General features: G+C 42.5%; 1 protein-coding gene across 3 annotated transcripts in view; it reads right to left on the bottom strand.

Moving 5' to 3' along the window:
* Positions 1-4,257, bottom strand: part of ADAMTSL1 (ADAMTS like 1) — a 466,061-nt gene extending 461,804 nt beyond the window's left edge. For all 3 annotated transcript variants that reach the window (XR_012761943.1, XM_075411537.1, XM_075411538.1), the window contains exon 1: positions 4,160-4,257. Coding sequence is in view for 2 of the 3 variants with exons in the window: in XM_075411537.1 (XP_075267652.1) it covers positions 4,160-4,243 (84 nt within the window). In the remaining variant the exon portion in view is untranslated. The remainder of the gene's footprint in view (positions 1-4,159) is intronic.
* Positions 4,258-16,613: the final 12,356 nt, after the last annotated feature.

The following is a 16,613-nucleotide window of genomic DNA, read 5'->3' as shown; positions in this document are numbered from 1 at the left end:
TCCAACAGAGGGCCACAAAGAGCATGAGGGGATCGGATCATCTCTCTTACGAGGAAAGACTGAGAGGGACTGTTCAGCCTGGAGAAAAGTAGGCTCAGGGGGATCATACTCATGTATATAAATGCCTGAAGGGAGGGTGCAAAGAAGATGGACCCAGACTGTTTTCACTGGTGCTCAGCAACAGGACAAGAGACAATGGATGCAGACTGAAGCACAGCAGATGTCCTCTGAACCTTAGGAAACACTTCTCTCCTATGAGGGTGATGGACTACCAGCATGAGTTGCCCAGAGAAATGGTGGAATCTCCAACCCTGAAGATATTCAAAAGCCATCCAGACATAGTCCTGCGCAACTGGCTTTAGGTGACCCTGCTTGAGCAGGGGGGATTGGACAAGATGGCCTCCAGAGCTACCTGCGCCAACCTCAACCAGTCTTTGATTCTCTGATTGTAATTAGAAGGAGAGAGGGAATCTTATTATTTGAAACAACAGGCACTTTAATGATATGACAGCTGATGATGTAAAAGGAATCCACCTTCCTGTGGCTTCGTGCCTTCAGCCGACAATATAACCAAGAACCCATTTTATCTACTACAAAGCTCAAAAGATAAATCCAATCATTAAAGTAACAGAAGTTCATTTAAGCCTTCCACAAGGTGAAATATCTTTAGAGTTTGCTCAACTTTAACACTACCAGCCATAACTTTGTTCATAAACGTAACTTTGGTTATAACATTACCAAGAATCATAAGACACATGCTACAAAAATATTTTGGTGTGTACAAACTGCTTTCAGGATGATGCTACATGGAACAAGTAGGGGCATGGTGATATTTCAGTGATGACTGACTAGTTGAACTGTATAAATTTACTACTTGTATTCTCGTATTTTGTCCTAGTCTAATTTTTTTCATACAGTCTTACCTAGAATGCTTCCAGAATAAAGTATTTTGACCTTCTAGCTGTAACATGGTCAGTTTTTCAAATGTAGTGACTGTCAGTGTATTCCTGTTTTCAGAGGTTTTGACCTTGTTTCCTAGTTTCTTCAGCAGAAGAGAAAGTTCTAGCCTTCTCTGGACAGTGGAACAAAACTCGGCGGATTTTTACTTGGAAGTATTTTGTTAGTGAAAAGATAAAGGTAGATGCTTAATATAATTTACTACTATGTCACTACGTGGAAGTATTTTAGAAGGATGCGTTCTTCTTCGTATGAACTACTTCCTAACACACAAAACACCCTCACTTCACTCCCTCCCACCCTATAGCCTGTCTTGTGAAGACAAAAAAGGGAACACAGTAGCAACTAGACTATTTAAATACAAAAACAGAATAGGATATAGCAAATATGAGGCACAAAAACTCTAGGAGTACAATGGCAAGCATGAAAAAACAATTTATCGATGGTCTATGTTTCCCTGTACCCTTCCAGACATAAACCTGCTTACATCCGATCAGCCCATAAAACACAGGTGAAAATGCCTGCAGTTATCCATGAAGTTCATACATGAATTCTCAAACAGAGCTAAAAGCTGAGTCTACAACAATTACTATTATGTCACAATTAAATTTTAAAAGCCAGTTTAGGTTCGTTTTTTGAGGTATCTGGTAATCTCTTCCACATTTTTTTAAATTTGCAATGTCAAATTTAAAAAAAAAAATCACTGTGAGAAGAATCAATCTAAGAAGAGAAGTTCCACTAAAACCAAACATTTTAGTCTACAGACCTAAAGGAGGACAAAATTATAAAAAATTGTGATAGCTATTCCCTGTCAAAACTATGCAAAAAGAAACGGAAACTGAAATTCCACAGGAACACTGAACTGATGATGCAGTAGGAAGGCATGCTATCCCCAGCAGACTAGCAGACAGCTTGGAAATAAGAGTTCAGACCTATAATTATTAATAGATCCTCTTTCTTACTAATTAAAAGACTCAATTTGGTCTACTTCCTGAAGGACTTACAAAACAGTAATAACATCAACACACAATCTGAAGACTAAGTTTACTTTTCCTTCAAAAAAAAGGCAAAGGGTTTTCCATGCTCCTTTTTATCGTAATATAGTATACCATTATCATCCAAATCCTAAAATCATGGTAATATTTAGTACATAAGAACAATCATTTTTCATCTTCATCTAAAAAATACAATGCAGCATTACAGAATTATAGTCTTTTTTAATATCTCCATTGTGACACTTGCAAATACCTATGCTTGATTAGTAAAGTATAATGTTAATCCCCACTTATTCCACTACCTTTCATTACAAATGCTAGAAAAACAGCAGGAGACCCCAGGCTGACTATGTTCTTGGCCCTAGGAAATGCTGTCTGTGAGGACAACTCATTTTATTCACACTATCATCGTGTAAATTTGAGACTAGAGGCAGGAGGCAGTGCCAAAATGCTATTTCAAGAGTAAGACTATCTCAATAACTGTAAAATGAAATTCATGCAACTAAGCATCCAACATAAAAGCCAAAGGAAACTACACAGCCTGTTCCAGCTGCCAGGCCACCGCACCGCATTTCACTCACTCCATGCTTTTTTAAAAGTAAGCCTGAATATTCTGTATTTATATATATTAAAAAACAGAAGTAAGGAGCTATTTTAATTCCCTGCAAAGAGGAGCTGCTTGCAAGAGAGAGGGCAAGCATGTGCACAGGGCCAGGATAAGCAGCAACGGAGCCGAGTGCCAGAGAGATCAGCTCTATCTCATTCCCGGGAACAGAGTTGGTGGCAGGGTAAAAGGATGTGGCAGATGAGGATCCCACTGCAGGATCACAGCTGTTCTGGCTCTAGCGGCCTTCATCAGGAACAGATACCAGATCCCATTAGACACTGGGCTCTACGGGCCAGTCTGCATGCGCCTGAGGCGCACCAGTGCCACCAACGCACTCTGCAGCCTTTTGTCAATAACTTTTCTAGTGATTCAGTCATGATCTAGTCCTGACCACAGGCCTGCAAGTGTAGATTGGCATCGCACCTCATCCCCCACGGCCCCCCACTCTGCTTTTGAATCACCTCCTTTGCACAGGATCCAGAAGTGTTGCAACAACAGAAGGCAAAGTAAACTAACATGAAAGTTTCTCTATGAAAATTAAGCACTTCACTCAGATGACTAGGCTGACCTGCTCATGGATGTACAGTTACCACAGAGGTTCGAGGGAGGAGAAAATACATGGTCAGGAGCACAGCAGGAGAGCAGAAATGTCGCATCCAGTAGCAGCCTGAAGTTATACAGAGAATAATGTTTCTAAGTCTATTTCAAGTGACCATGTAGTTTGTGTTTTTTTTAACAATTTTTGGGGTTTTTTTATATTTGAGAGGGTTAAGTTATGCTAATACTCTAAATGCAAAAAGATTACCGTGCTATTACCGATTTAAAACTCATCTTCACAGTTTAAGAACAAACCCAAATGAGAATGATTCAGGAGAGCCGTGTTCACACTTGCTTTTCTTTAGGGCACATGTAAAGCTGAAAGCGAGTTCATTTAATTGTCTCCAGAGGGCTGACAGGGGCATCATCAGAGAGGCTATTCTTTTTTTTTTCCTTTTCCTTCTTTTTTTGCCTTGGCTAGAGCCTGACAGAAAAGCTGGGCAACGGCAAACTGGTGACTCAGCAAAGCAAACTACCTGTAGAGCATGTCAGAGGATGTAAACGACACCCAAGGGAAAGGCAGCCACACGGCCCAGCCCAGCGCTCTGCCGTCAGGACCAAACCCCCGCCCGGCAAACGCAGCCGAGGGACTCCCGAAGCTGCTCCGCATCTTGGAGACTACTCCCCGCCCCTCCCCCCCCCCCCGAAGGGAGGCTGAGAACCTCAGCCCCCGACGCTCGGCGAAGCTCGGCAGCACCGTAACTCCCGTAACGACGACCCTGCCCGTCCTCCCTCCCAGAGGGCTGTGAAACCAGCCCGGCGCGGGCTCCCGCAGGCGCCCGCTCGGCAAACGCAGCTGCAAGGCAGAGGCTCCACCAGCCCCTCCGCGCAGGGCCGCCGCTACCTGCCCGCCGGCCGGGGACCGGCCCCGCCGCCGCCCGCGGCAGCGGTTCCCCCGGCCCCGGGACGGGAGCATCCCGGCGGCCGCAGGTGCGGAGCTCCCGCCGCTCCCCCGGAGCACGGCAGCCCCGGCCCCGGCGCTGCCCCTCCCGGACCCTCTTACCTGCGCGGCGGCGAGGAGCCCCAGGGCGAGGGCGAGCGGGGAGGCGGCAGTGCCCCGGCGCCGCTGCCCCGCCGCCACGGCCATCCTGCTCCCGCGGTCCACCGGGGGGGGGGAGGGGGGCCGCCCGCTCCGCCGCTCCGCGCCCGCCTCCGCCGCCTGCCTCAGCCGCCCCGGCGCGCCTCTGCGAGCAGCGCGGGGTGCACGGAGCCTCCGGGCCCCGCAGGGCAGGGAGGTGCGCGGGGGCGCGGCCCCCCGCTGCCGGGCGGCGGGGAGGGAGGCGGGGAGCCGCCGGTCCGACCCCGCCCGCCGCCGCCGCCGCCGCCGCCGCCGCCGCCGCCGCCGCCGCCGCCGCCGCCGCCGCCTCCCCCGAGGCTCCCCCGGGGCCGGGGCAGAGCGGGCACCGCGGCGGTTGCGCGGGGCGCAGGGACCGAGCGCTGGGGCTTCGACGGAGCGGGCGGGCGGGGACGGGACGCACAGCGGGGATGGCGGTGCGAGGTCTGCGGAGGGACGGGCAGGTGCGGGGCACACGGGCGGGCACGGGACGGGCAGGCGGGGACCGGGCTTCCCGGGTGAGGCAGGCAGCGGTTCAAGGAAGATGAGGAGCTGCTGGAGAGAGTCCAGCAGAGCGCTACGAGGATGGTGAGGGGACTGGAACACCTCTCCTACGAGGAAAGGCTGAGGGAGCTGGGCTTGTTCAGCCTGAAGAAGAGGAGGCTGAGAGGGGACCTTATAAATGCTTATAAATATTTTGAGGGTGGGTGTCAGGAGGATTGGGCCAAACTCTTTTCAGTGGTGCCCAGCGACAGGACAAGGGGCAACGGGCACCAAATGAAGCACAGGAAGTTCCGCCTGAACATGAGGAAGAACTTCTTCCCTCTGAGGGTGACAGAGCCCTGGAACAGGTTGCCGAGAGAGGTTGTGGAGTCTCCTTCTCTGGAGATACTCAAGACCCGCCTGGACAAGGTCCTCTGCAGCCTACTGTAGGTGACCCTGCTTCGGCAGGAGGGTTGGACTAGATGACCCACAGAGGTCCCTTCCAGCCCCTGCCATTCTGTGATTCTGGGTGGCTAAAGCCCAGGAACAGGTCTTACTGGGCGTACTGGCAAGGGTGGGACTCATTCGCAGGCACAATGCATGGGCAGCTACAGAGGCACAGCATGTGCAGATCCGGGGTGTGCGGCACCAGGGACCCTGGCGCCTGGTCTGCTTTCTTTCATGTGCCTGCCCCCTAACCCAAGGAGCTTTTCTAGCACAAGGAAACTGAAGTGCCTTTGTGCTGTGACACTTGCTGCTTGTGTGTGGCTGGAGGTGAAGGCTGCAGGTGCTTGGCCGGGGAGCAGAGCCCCTTCATACGGCTCACTCGGCTGCCCTCAAGCCTTTGCTTGAAGGTGTTTGCAACTACCTGCAACTCCAGCATCCACTAGTAGAACAGTCAAAGCACAAGGTGTGGCAATTGAATGAGAATGTCAACCTGGCCAAATTTGTGTTGGCCGGTGGTGAAAGATTCATGTCAGCTCCTGTAAGTCTCTTGCAAAACCACAAGAAAATGTATTGTGATTACACGTTTCTAAAGCTCCCACCGTGAGCCTGCTCGAATGCTCCCATAACATCTGGGCACATGTATTTACATACTTGGATTATCCCTGGAAAATGTACACCTCATTGAAGAGCCAAATAAATCATATAGAAATCCTAAATAAAACTGTATGTTGATGAAGCAGCATGTGCACAGACTAAAGACTGCCACGTTTCTCTTCATCTTTTAAGCTTTGTCAGCCGTTGTTGAGAAAGTCTTTGCCCTGTGCAGAGAAGGCACGTTGGGTTTAAAGCTCAGATCTGCACGTGAAATCGTAACAGCTCTTACACATGAAGATTTATGATATATTTTATCTGATAACTCTCTACAACCTGTTATTTATGCAACAAACAGAGGTGCTATGGTTAACAATTTAGAAATGCTCTTTCAAGTATAGCTACATAAAGCACAGTAGCTTAAATTGAAAAGTGCTTGCTTATTCAAGTACACCCAGGAATAATCTATGCATATGCATCACAGATGAACTTCTGGAATTTTTGTTTTCTTTCTAAAAACATATGGTTGGGCAAAGATGTAAACATTCTGCAGTTCCTATTTTTATTAGCATGTAATTATAGAGGTTAAGGCTCCTATATGCACAGAGTAGTATGGTCTAAAATATGTCATCAATGCTGTATGATCCAAGAAATGCAGTTTGGCTGAACGGAACACAACATCCATTTTGTCAGAAATGAGCTGTTTACAAGTTTCGTGTTGCAAACCACGCTTATTTTTTAAGAAATGAGGAGGACATTTCCTGGTGTTTACAACTGTCTGAAGGGCCTGAGGGTTTAAGGTAAAACCAAGCTACATGTTAATTGTCAGCAGATGTTTTATTGACGATCATTACTACTTACATTATGAATTCTGTGTTATTACCATACAAAATATAAGATTTCTTTATTTTCACACCGACTTTATAGCTACAGGTGATTTTACACTCCTTTGACATTGAAAGTGTACCATTGCTGTCTAATAGCAATGTAACAAAAAAAAGTGGTTTATTTTATTGTTGCGTCTAGAAGAACAGTAGAGTTAGGCATTAATGACTGGGGCAAGAAAAGAGCTTTCTGAAATTTTCAAATGAAACAAACGTGAAGACGTTTGACAATACTATTTTTAATCACAGAAGAACTTAACACATCGTACAGAAGTATGCTTCTCATTCTTTTTTGAGACTTACAACAATATTGCCAGACACAAGATAACAAATCTACAGTGTCATCCACCTAGGGATCCGAGAAGACTTAGGAAGATCTAAGATCTTTTAAGATCTCGGAAAAGATCAAGGCTTCATGTGTAGGGAGGTAATGTACATACGGAGATTTCCTAAGGAATGACTCTCCTTGTTCAGAAAAAGAGACTGGTTAACAACTTTGAAGTCATTTTAGCATTAGCCAGAAGAAGACAAATAATATGCTTAGCAAGGATATGCTTTTCTCCACATTTAGAGTGCAACCAGCATACGTTCTTAGAAAATCTAACTTTTTCCTCCCAGCAACATCGCCTTGGTATTACAAGATAGGATTGTTCTGTGCGTCTTTCTGTTTCCTGTATAACTTTGTTACTTCCTGCAGAAATGGCAATGCAATTTTAAACACAGACTTGCAGATCTGAATTCAGGTAGAGCCTCCAAGCAGGCATAATACATGGTAGGCTGATGTTAAATTAAACATCTGAGACTTTAGGCATTCTCCTGCATCCTGTCAGAACTACATAGCATGTTTGGCCAAAATTCTCCTTTGCGCTACAGCAGTGATGTCCCACCACTCTCAGTATTCCTGCAGGACTAATTCCAGGGGCCCTGGTTTTCCAGTGGCTCAGAAGCTACAAAGGGGGTCACATTTCTATGTAGATATTCGCTTTCCACTTAAGTGCTTGCTTATATAAATGGAACTTGCATCAGTGAGCAGCAGCTTGTGTTGTAAGTACACAATCCTTTCGTAAATGTAGAATGTTGTTTTGTACTTTGGACCTCCTTAGATGGTTGGGGGGTTCTGAACACGGGAGCCCTAAGATGTCTCAGAGGGTAGGTAGGCCCTTCGCTCCTGTATGTGACCTGCTGCGCAGTGTAGGCGGTGAAGAGTCCCAGCACTTTTCAACAAAGAAAATGTGTGTATAATTTTTCCCTTCTTTTCCTTCACTGCTTGCCACTGACACAAGAATTTTCAGCTTGTTTTACATTTTCGCTCTTATAGGTAGAGCTATCTCAGGTACAGGGTGGATGAAGTACATCGTATGAGTATCTTCAGATTCCTTTTCTTCTGCATTTTTAGCTACACTTTATTCAATATCAGTTATAAGTAGCAAACATGATTTTTCTTTACAGTTAATATATGGCACGACTTTGACTTAAACCTTAGAAGTTAAATAAATAATAATCAGTGGAGGAAGCATTTTATTCAGAAAACAGCAATGTTTGAAATATTAAATTTGTTAGTGAGCTAAAATTCTCATTCTTGAAAAGTTCATTATTTTTCTTAGAACATGCAGTTTTGATAACATGGTTCCATACCAGAGAATGAATCTGAGGGGATTTAACCTCTAGAAATACACATTACTACCAATGATAAGAACAGTGAAGCAGAAATTCTACAACTCCCCTCCCCACCCCTCCCCTCCCCTCCCCACCCCTCCCCTCCCCTCCCCACCCCTCCCCTCTCCTCTCCTCTCCTCTCCTCTCCTCTCCTCTCCTCTCCTCTCCTCTCCTCTCCTCTCCTCTCCTCTCCTCTCCACTTCTCCTTTGCCATTTTCCGTTTCCTAAAACAAACAAAGCTAGCATTTTGTTGGCTATGTGTGTGCATCAGTTGGATTTCACCTGCTGGCATCGAAGCAGACAATCATCTTTTAACTCTAGCTACTCTACTTCTCGTTGTCATCTGTGTTTGGAGATACTCAGCCAGCAAACAGCTGATGATTATTCCAAAGGCAGTCTTTCAGAGTCTTCAGGATCAGGCCCCTTCAGAATCTGTTTCAGAGAAAGCGAGTATAGAGAATTTGCAAAAAAAGTCACAGGAACTCAGGAATCAGCACAGAAAAAGAACAAAGATTTCATATGCAAATTTAAACAATAAACCTACTTCATATGAAAAGCAACATTATATCTGTACAGCAGTAGAAACTTATCAATGGGTTTATCTTTCTATGTTCAAAGTTTGCTGGAAACAGTTCAGAGATAGAGAAGCCAGACTGAACTAACTAATTGGATGAAATGTTTCAGTGTTTGGAACACTTAATCTCTTGATTTTGGCTTGTTCAAAACTCAGAATGTGACAGCATTTGTTTTTCTTCACTTATAAAAAATGACATCACGAACTGTTAAGAAGTTAAACAATACAGCACAACTTCAGGATTTGGAGCGGGGTGTGTGTTTTGAATACTTGCTTATTTCGTGGAAGAAAACCTGTTCTTTATATAAGAGCTCCCAGCAGAGACTGCATCTAAAACACTCAACATTCCAAAGTATAATAACACATATAAACTCTGTTGGGTGAGGCTTTCTGGGTGAGGCTTAACTAGCTATACGAGATCTAGGATTAATAACAATAAAAAGTTGTTGAAATTGTCATAGAGTGTTTAAAGACCTTTCCAAATCACTTAGAGTCTGCTGTTCCCCAAGGATAGGCAGGAGGTACTTAAAATACTAAGACAACGTAAAATTTGTGGAAGAGTCAGTCTGACGCAGAAGTTATTTCTGATTCCCTTAGCGTGTCATCTGTAACTTAAAAGTCTCTATGCTTGTGATGTAGTCAGGAAACAGTCACATATAATGTACTGAATTTAGTTTCAGACTACATTTAGTAGGACTATGATTTTTCAAGGATCTATGGGGTTTTTTTTAAGTGATTTCCTTTATCCAAATAAGGAAGCCCCAGAAGTGGAAGTCAACAATGCTGCCAAAATATGTGGTCATGTCTGCAGTAAGAAGTGCATTAATTCAGGGCAGTTCCGGGACAGCCTCCTCTAGCAGTTCTCCACTGTCATTTAGGGAAAAGTTATGACAACAGTGAAAAAACATGCAACTCCCTTGACTTGCGAATGCAGTTTGTGATGTCAGACAGTATACAAACCCACACTGGTGGGTAGAATGCAGCAGGTCTCAAAGTTACTTGCTAGTATCATTTTACACAGGGCAAGATAGATCCATGCCAGCAAAAGTGCTGCAGCATATCACTGAAGGAAGACTCTCCCAGATCTATTTAAAATCTGTTATCTGTTAGGATGGATCCTGTTCTTCATCCTGCACCTGTGATCTTTGGTCTCCTCTCAAGTGCTGGGGGAAGAGACAGGTCATAGCAAAACTCTGTCACTTTCTTCCTCTTCCTCAACTCTTCACAAGTGACTTAATCACTCAGAAAAAGGTGATGGGAGCAGAATACAGTCATCAGCATTTTAATAAGCTATGTAAGGAGCTGTGGAATAAGAGATTCACCTTCTTGTTGACCTGTAAACAATGATTTGTGATGTAGACTTCCTTATTTTAGCACGATGTATTTATCCCCTGCTGGAAGACGGAGTGGCATTGGAAATGCTCTGTTGATACAGGAGCTGTGAGCCTGTTACACATTCCGGCCCCAGAAACCATTTTCTGTCACAGTACAATGGCACACTCTGACATGGCTGAAGGATTTGTTTGCATATTTTGGTGTTTTTTTCATTCATTAAAACATCATGCTATCACAGACCCAGGGCATTTTTTCTTACGTTTGTGCACTTACGCCATACCTAGAAAACTCTTTCCTGAAGTCTGGTATTTATTGCAGAACAAATAATGGCAATTCTTACATTCTGTCATAATGTTTCAGCAATACAACTTTTGGAGTTTATTAGGTATTTCTCACTAGTCTTATCTGATGATAAAAATAAGTAGTCTTGTTTGCCTCCTAAGGAACTTTTCTGCACTATAAGCTTTTGCTCATGATGCTCTCACCCTTAGAGAGACCAACTCTAATAAAAACAAAAATAGGCTTTCTCCTTCTAGGTAGGATTGTCATCTGCAGACCTCTTCTGTGGTACCAAACATGCTAATGGCTTTTATTAACTTGCTCCTTAGGCCTTCTTTTAGAACAAAATCCAGTCTTTCATGACATACAAAATCTGTAGGAAACTTCATGCCATTGTTTCATTTGCACTATTCAGATACTGGTGAATTGCCATCTGATTATATTTCCAAAGCACTATGTTACTGAAATTTTAGTACAGTATCTATAGTTTTACTTGAATCCAAACCTGATCCCTAGCTTCTGCATCACTTCCGACACTGAGCTCTCCAGGCCGAAAATATTTCTGAGCTAATATCATTCAGTGTTTGGTACACAGCACCGAACATGTCATAGTCTATGAGTTGACTGGACAACACTGTAATTGCAGTTCTCAGCATGCAACACTACTGGTTTCACATCAGATGACAAACTGCAGGTTGGAGACATGTGCCACGTTTACTGTCTCAACCTGGAAGCTAGTAACCTGAAGCAGTTCTGTATTTAAAGATCTCATCTAAGACTTTATTTTCACAGACTGAAAGGCAAAAAGCACCATTTTGATCACATATGCTGACTTACCGTACAGGACAGGCCATAGGACTTCCCAAACTGATGTGAACTATGGCCTTATCAATTTTACACTCTGACAAACAGAAGTAGATTCCTGAGTCTTTCCTTGATCATTCATTCGGCTCTTCTCAGGGCCTTCACTAGTGTAACATCCTGCAGGAGTTACGGATGTAATAAAATGATCAGCAGTACTTGCATCTGTACTAGTTACACTGGTAATATCAACTGTTCACCACCAGTTAGTTTTCATTTTTTACACATCCAATGGTTACATAAAACCTTTTGGATACTGTATCACTGGCTCTTAGTATCAGTTGTAACGTGCAAATCTTGTCCAGAGTGTCTGTTTCCTAGGTAGAGTCTTCTATCCCATAATCTGCGTTGTGTTTCCTTGGAGTTACAGGTAGGGACACATTTCATTTAACAAAATATACACAGTCCATTTCTACCTGCCACGCTTAGCAAAATGTCCAAATCATTCTATAATATTGAGAATGATCAGAGTCTACTATTATATAAAATCAAATCAGTATAATCCCCAGCATTTTACGGTTATCTGCATGTTTTTATTATATGATGAAGTTCCTTCTGGCACAATGACTTTGGGTAGGTAGAGTAGTAGCTGTTTTGAAAGGGTTGTTTCTCTTTTCATCATGTATTCCTTCTGTACAGAAGATCCACTTTCCACAAAAACAGAACTATTTACCTTATTCAATGTCGGCTCATTATAGCTGTAGTCTAGTTTCACTTGCTAACAGCACAGGAAGACTTTTTTTCAGGAGGATAACTTCATTTTTTTCCTCTTGCATCCTCTGAAAATCCTAGAAGTTATTTGTAAGCTCTAAGGTATTCTGTGCATCATTGTCTTTTGACAGAGTTATTGAAAACTAAAATGTTTTAATGACATAAACTATCCAGTTTCAGCATTTTTTTCCTTTTTATTCTGACTAGCTCCCTCTTCTAAACATTGAATTCACTTTCATACATCAGTCAGAGGTATAGGGGAGCAGACCACCCACAATTCCTGAATTTGAAAGGCCACATAAACAATCCACTTTTTTGAGAATTGAGCGTATGAGAACTACTCATAAGTACAAATATTCCTTCCTGCCGGAAAAATTTGACCATTTTTTGCAGAGTTACATTTGATCAGCAGTTGGGTGAAAGCAGAATCAGGCCCCAAATATTTGATGAGCCTAGGCTGTCTGTGTGGAAGGCAGGCAACTGTTGCATGGAAAATTTGCCAGCATAGAATATCTCCTTTTAATCTAACATACAGAGCCTATGTGTAGTAAAAACATTTACATTCACCAGTGGCATGCACAGATAACCAAACCACTTTTCTCCTTCCTAGTAATGATGAGAGAACAGCTTGTGTCATAAAGACAAGACAACCTGAAAAGTTGAGGCAGTCTTAACTATCTTCTCCTTTGGCACCATGAAATATGTCATACACATCTCAGTGTTAAGTGCAATGGTATAATAAAATAGAAATCCAGTTATCGCTTCATGTTCTGTACAAAACAGAAGCAGCAGCCAACAAAAATGCACATTATATCCTGACAGTTTGAAGCAGAACATTATGAAATTCGGCAGGTGCACATTGGACTTGCTGGAACAAAGAGTGAAAAAAAATGTTCTCTCGTTTTTAGAGCAACAGCAATAACTCCACACCAGTGACCTGGAGATGATTCTGTGAAGAACAAGTTCTGACCAGATGTCTGGTCAGCAGCTTAGCCGTAAAGCAAATCTGCCTCCCTTTCTACTTACTGACAGTTGTTTTTCCAATATTTTGTTTCATGAGCCAGTAATTGAAGACTGAAGCATTTTAAAACATCACAGTTTAAAAGCTCGCCTTTCTTTCCTTTTCAGACAGCTGTTTCTTTTGGATTGCATTCTCTTTCCCTACGCAGCTTATATCAAGGGTCCTCACACCTAGTAAGAGTCAGCAAATACCAGTCAGGTGGCATTTGAACAGACTGTAGCTGCAGTTACATCAGCTTCTGGACAACATTGACATAAATGGGGACAGGAAACTCAGAAACTGGTAGAACTGAATAGAAATGTGTTTCGGATGGTAAACAAATAAGAAATAAGAAAAATGTTAACACGTTAATCCCATGGCCCTTGAAGCCTATTCATAACCTGTGGATCAGATGCAGTCTTCTGAAATATCGTTTCTGAAGTCAGAGAAGTTTAGTCCTACCAGTGGGGAAGTAACTGGAGCATGACAAGACAGACAGCAATACCCTTTTATCTGATCTGTAAAAAGTCATGCCTAGCTGTGATGAGTCCTAGCTTGTGTTCAATTTTTTTACCCATTTCGTTCTGTTTTACCACAGGCTAAAACTCATTATAAACCCCCAGATAACGCTTTTATTTAAAGACTCTCATTCGATTTCTTGATACTCACGGAGCAAGTCCACAGTTCCACATCACTGAGAATTGTCCTATTCAACTTCTCTCACAAAGTTTTCAAAGTGGAACTCTTGCAAGATGAAAAAATGTACTTCTTGCAAATTGAAATTTTTACAGCCAGCAGATGTCACTGAGGCTAAAAAATCACTAGGAGAAAAAGTGGGCTAAACATATTGCAAGGAAAATAACTGTAGTTCTGAAACACGGTGCACAGAAAGTATCAAGGACAGGTTACACCTGTCATTCTCCAGCTATCCGATGAGGACTAGGCAGAAATGTGCACTGTCTCGGCACACAGTTGACTAAATTCTAGCATGCATGGCTGCAGTCTGTCCAACACTAACAGATGGCTCCTCAGCCAGGCAGGTCAGTGATTTTGCCTAGTATGCCAGTTCCTGCATAACTAGTTAAAAACAAAGAGCAGGGAAGATGAGCAGCAGCTTCTCCTAGCGCTCTGCAGATTTGTATTGCACTAACTCTGGAGACTAACTCCTGCCCTGCAGAAAGTACACAGTGGAGCAGGATTCCTCCTGCTCTGCTACTGGACCCCTATCAGTCAGGATAAGATCTCACAGTATGAAGGAAGGTAAGAACTCACTATCCAGTCCTACTTATGCCTTTTCTGAAATAGAGTAGAAGATAACCATGCACAGCTTCTAAACAGTTGGCATTGATTTCAGCGCCCCACAGCCTGCACTGTAACTCACGAGGGACTCTCTAAGGGATTGACGACTGCTCTCCAGGCTGCAGAGCCTGCTGCTCTCATAAGCACTGCAGAACTAGACTGCTAGCTCTGTGTAAAAATGCTTCACATTTTTTTTCCTTTCTTGACCAGGAAAATAAAAAAAAGAAAATATAATTCTAGAATATATAGAATATATGTTCCTTTTAAGACCTATACTTTACAAATCATACTCTGCCCTAACGATCATTTCCAGGCCTTTTGCCTTAGGATTTCTCAAGATGTCTTTGATGTTATGCAAACAGGAGCACCAATAGTTACTCCAGAGTTGCTCCACAGGTGATTTTTGTTCATCCATGCATAACAAAGAGGAGAAGAAAAGTGAAGGGCAGAACATGAAGAATACACAATCTAATATAGCTGTTGGCTAGTGCGTGCTATCAAACTAGATTTTTTAATAAAGATGAAGAGCTACTAGTAGTAATATTTGATTACTGATTTATCATGTTGTATTAATGTTTAATTAAATTTTACATCTTTTAATAAAACCCTTCAAACTTTGGGAAACCCAGTGCATCAAAAGTCTATGAGAAGTTAAACATTTTGCTTAAAAAAAAAGAAAAGGAAAAAGAAAGAACCTCCAGTGTTTATGGTAAATATATCCTGGTTACCTTGGTGCAAATCACAGCTGACTACGGACTAAAATCGTTCTTCCAAGAACTCCCAGATTTTAGTGATTTGCCTTCAGTTTTAGTGGACCTGAACATAGGTGCTAGCATCTGTTGTTCTCTACCAAAATATAAACCCAAATTACCCAGTTTTGGGAAGGTGTGGCTTTAGATCTGCAGATTCTATCCTTTTTTTGCAGTTTGAGGTTAAAAAATGAGAGAAAGAACAACTAACTATAAAAAGTCACTAATAAAATCAAATTGCTGCCAGTTTTCAGAGCTTTAGTTTGAGCCATTTTAAGGTTAAAAGGATTCACATTACAAAAGCTGTCTTTGCCACTTTTTTAGTCTCAACAAAAATGCCAAGGAATCAGTACACTAAGCGGAAGTTGTATACTCCTATTTTATTCCCTCCAGGCCAAGGTGAAAATGTGCTGTGGGGCACCATGGCACCACCTGTTCTTGATCTGCAGATTGTGATACAGCACATTCCACACAGATGTCTGAACACCATTTAAAATAGCTGTTCAGAAGAGCATAGGTCTGATTTATGCCAACGGCTTTGCCTACTGAAAAAAAGTATAAAGAATGATACTATAAATAACACTTAAAGGAAGAAAACATTTCTGCTTTCACTGAAGTAAATACTCAAAGATCTGACAGTACAGAAAATGAGATTCCAAAATAGAAATCCCTGATTTTGTTACATAAAATCTCTACTTAAAGATCTGTATGTATGTTTTGAATGCTGCTTCATAGCAGAACTAAAAACTGTCTTGAAACCCGTCCAAACTTTCAAATTCAAATAAATTGATTTGATTAGACTTTAAAGAAATCCAACAATTACAACTTATCACTTTCCTTTGAGATAGCGTCTACACAGCTATCTACTAATTTATCATGCCTGTCTGGAGGACAGAAGCACAGATAGCATTAGGTTGCATCACATTGCCATTGCCAGTTTCTTAAAGGAGAATTTTAATCGGTTCTTCAGTAGAAATTATGTGTCATCATCCTACATTCTACATGACGTTCATTCTTTTAAGTAATAACAGAAGGTGTTATTAAACATTAAAAAGCTGTTACATACTATAATGCTGATTTCTACACAAGAGTTTTTTGTTAGTTTGGTTTGGTTTTGTTTATATAGCAGTAAACTGCTTCCTAATTTGAACTGTAAAGTAAACCATGGATGCTGCTGGTATTCAGTTTTACATACAAAATACCTTTTCCTGGAGAAAGACAGTAGCCTTTTGCCTCTTGATTAAGATCTTTTGTTCATAGAGCCAGTCTCTTTAATGTGGACATTTGCCCATTTGGAACAATATTTGCACTAGGAATCTGTGTCATAACAGCGTTATGGTGAACATGAATAGCTGAAGGCACATGAACATTTCAACCTTAACCACAATCATAAATTAACTCCATTGTCTTTAAAAACAGCCCGTGGACTTCCAGAATGCCCACATCAGATTTCCTTCGTGAAGCGAGTGTGGACATGGACCTTACATAAGGAAAATAGGAACTCTGCCTTTTTTAAGCAGAAAGAAAAAAAACA

Source organism: Opisthocomus hoazin, chromosome Z (genome assembly GCF_030867145.1).
Source record: "Opisthocomus hoazin isolate bOpiHoa1 chromosome Z, bOpiHoa1.hap1, whole genome shotgun sequence".
NCBI classification, from domain to species: domain Eukaryota; kingdom Metazoa; phylum Chordata; class Aves; order Opisthocomiformes; family Opisthocomidae; genus Opisthocomus; species Opisthocomus hoazin.
The sequence above is the reverse complement of the archived record's forward strand: the minus strand, read 5'-3'. Positions and strand labels throughout refer to the sequence as shown.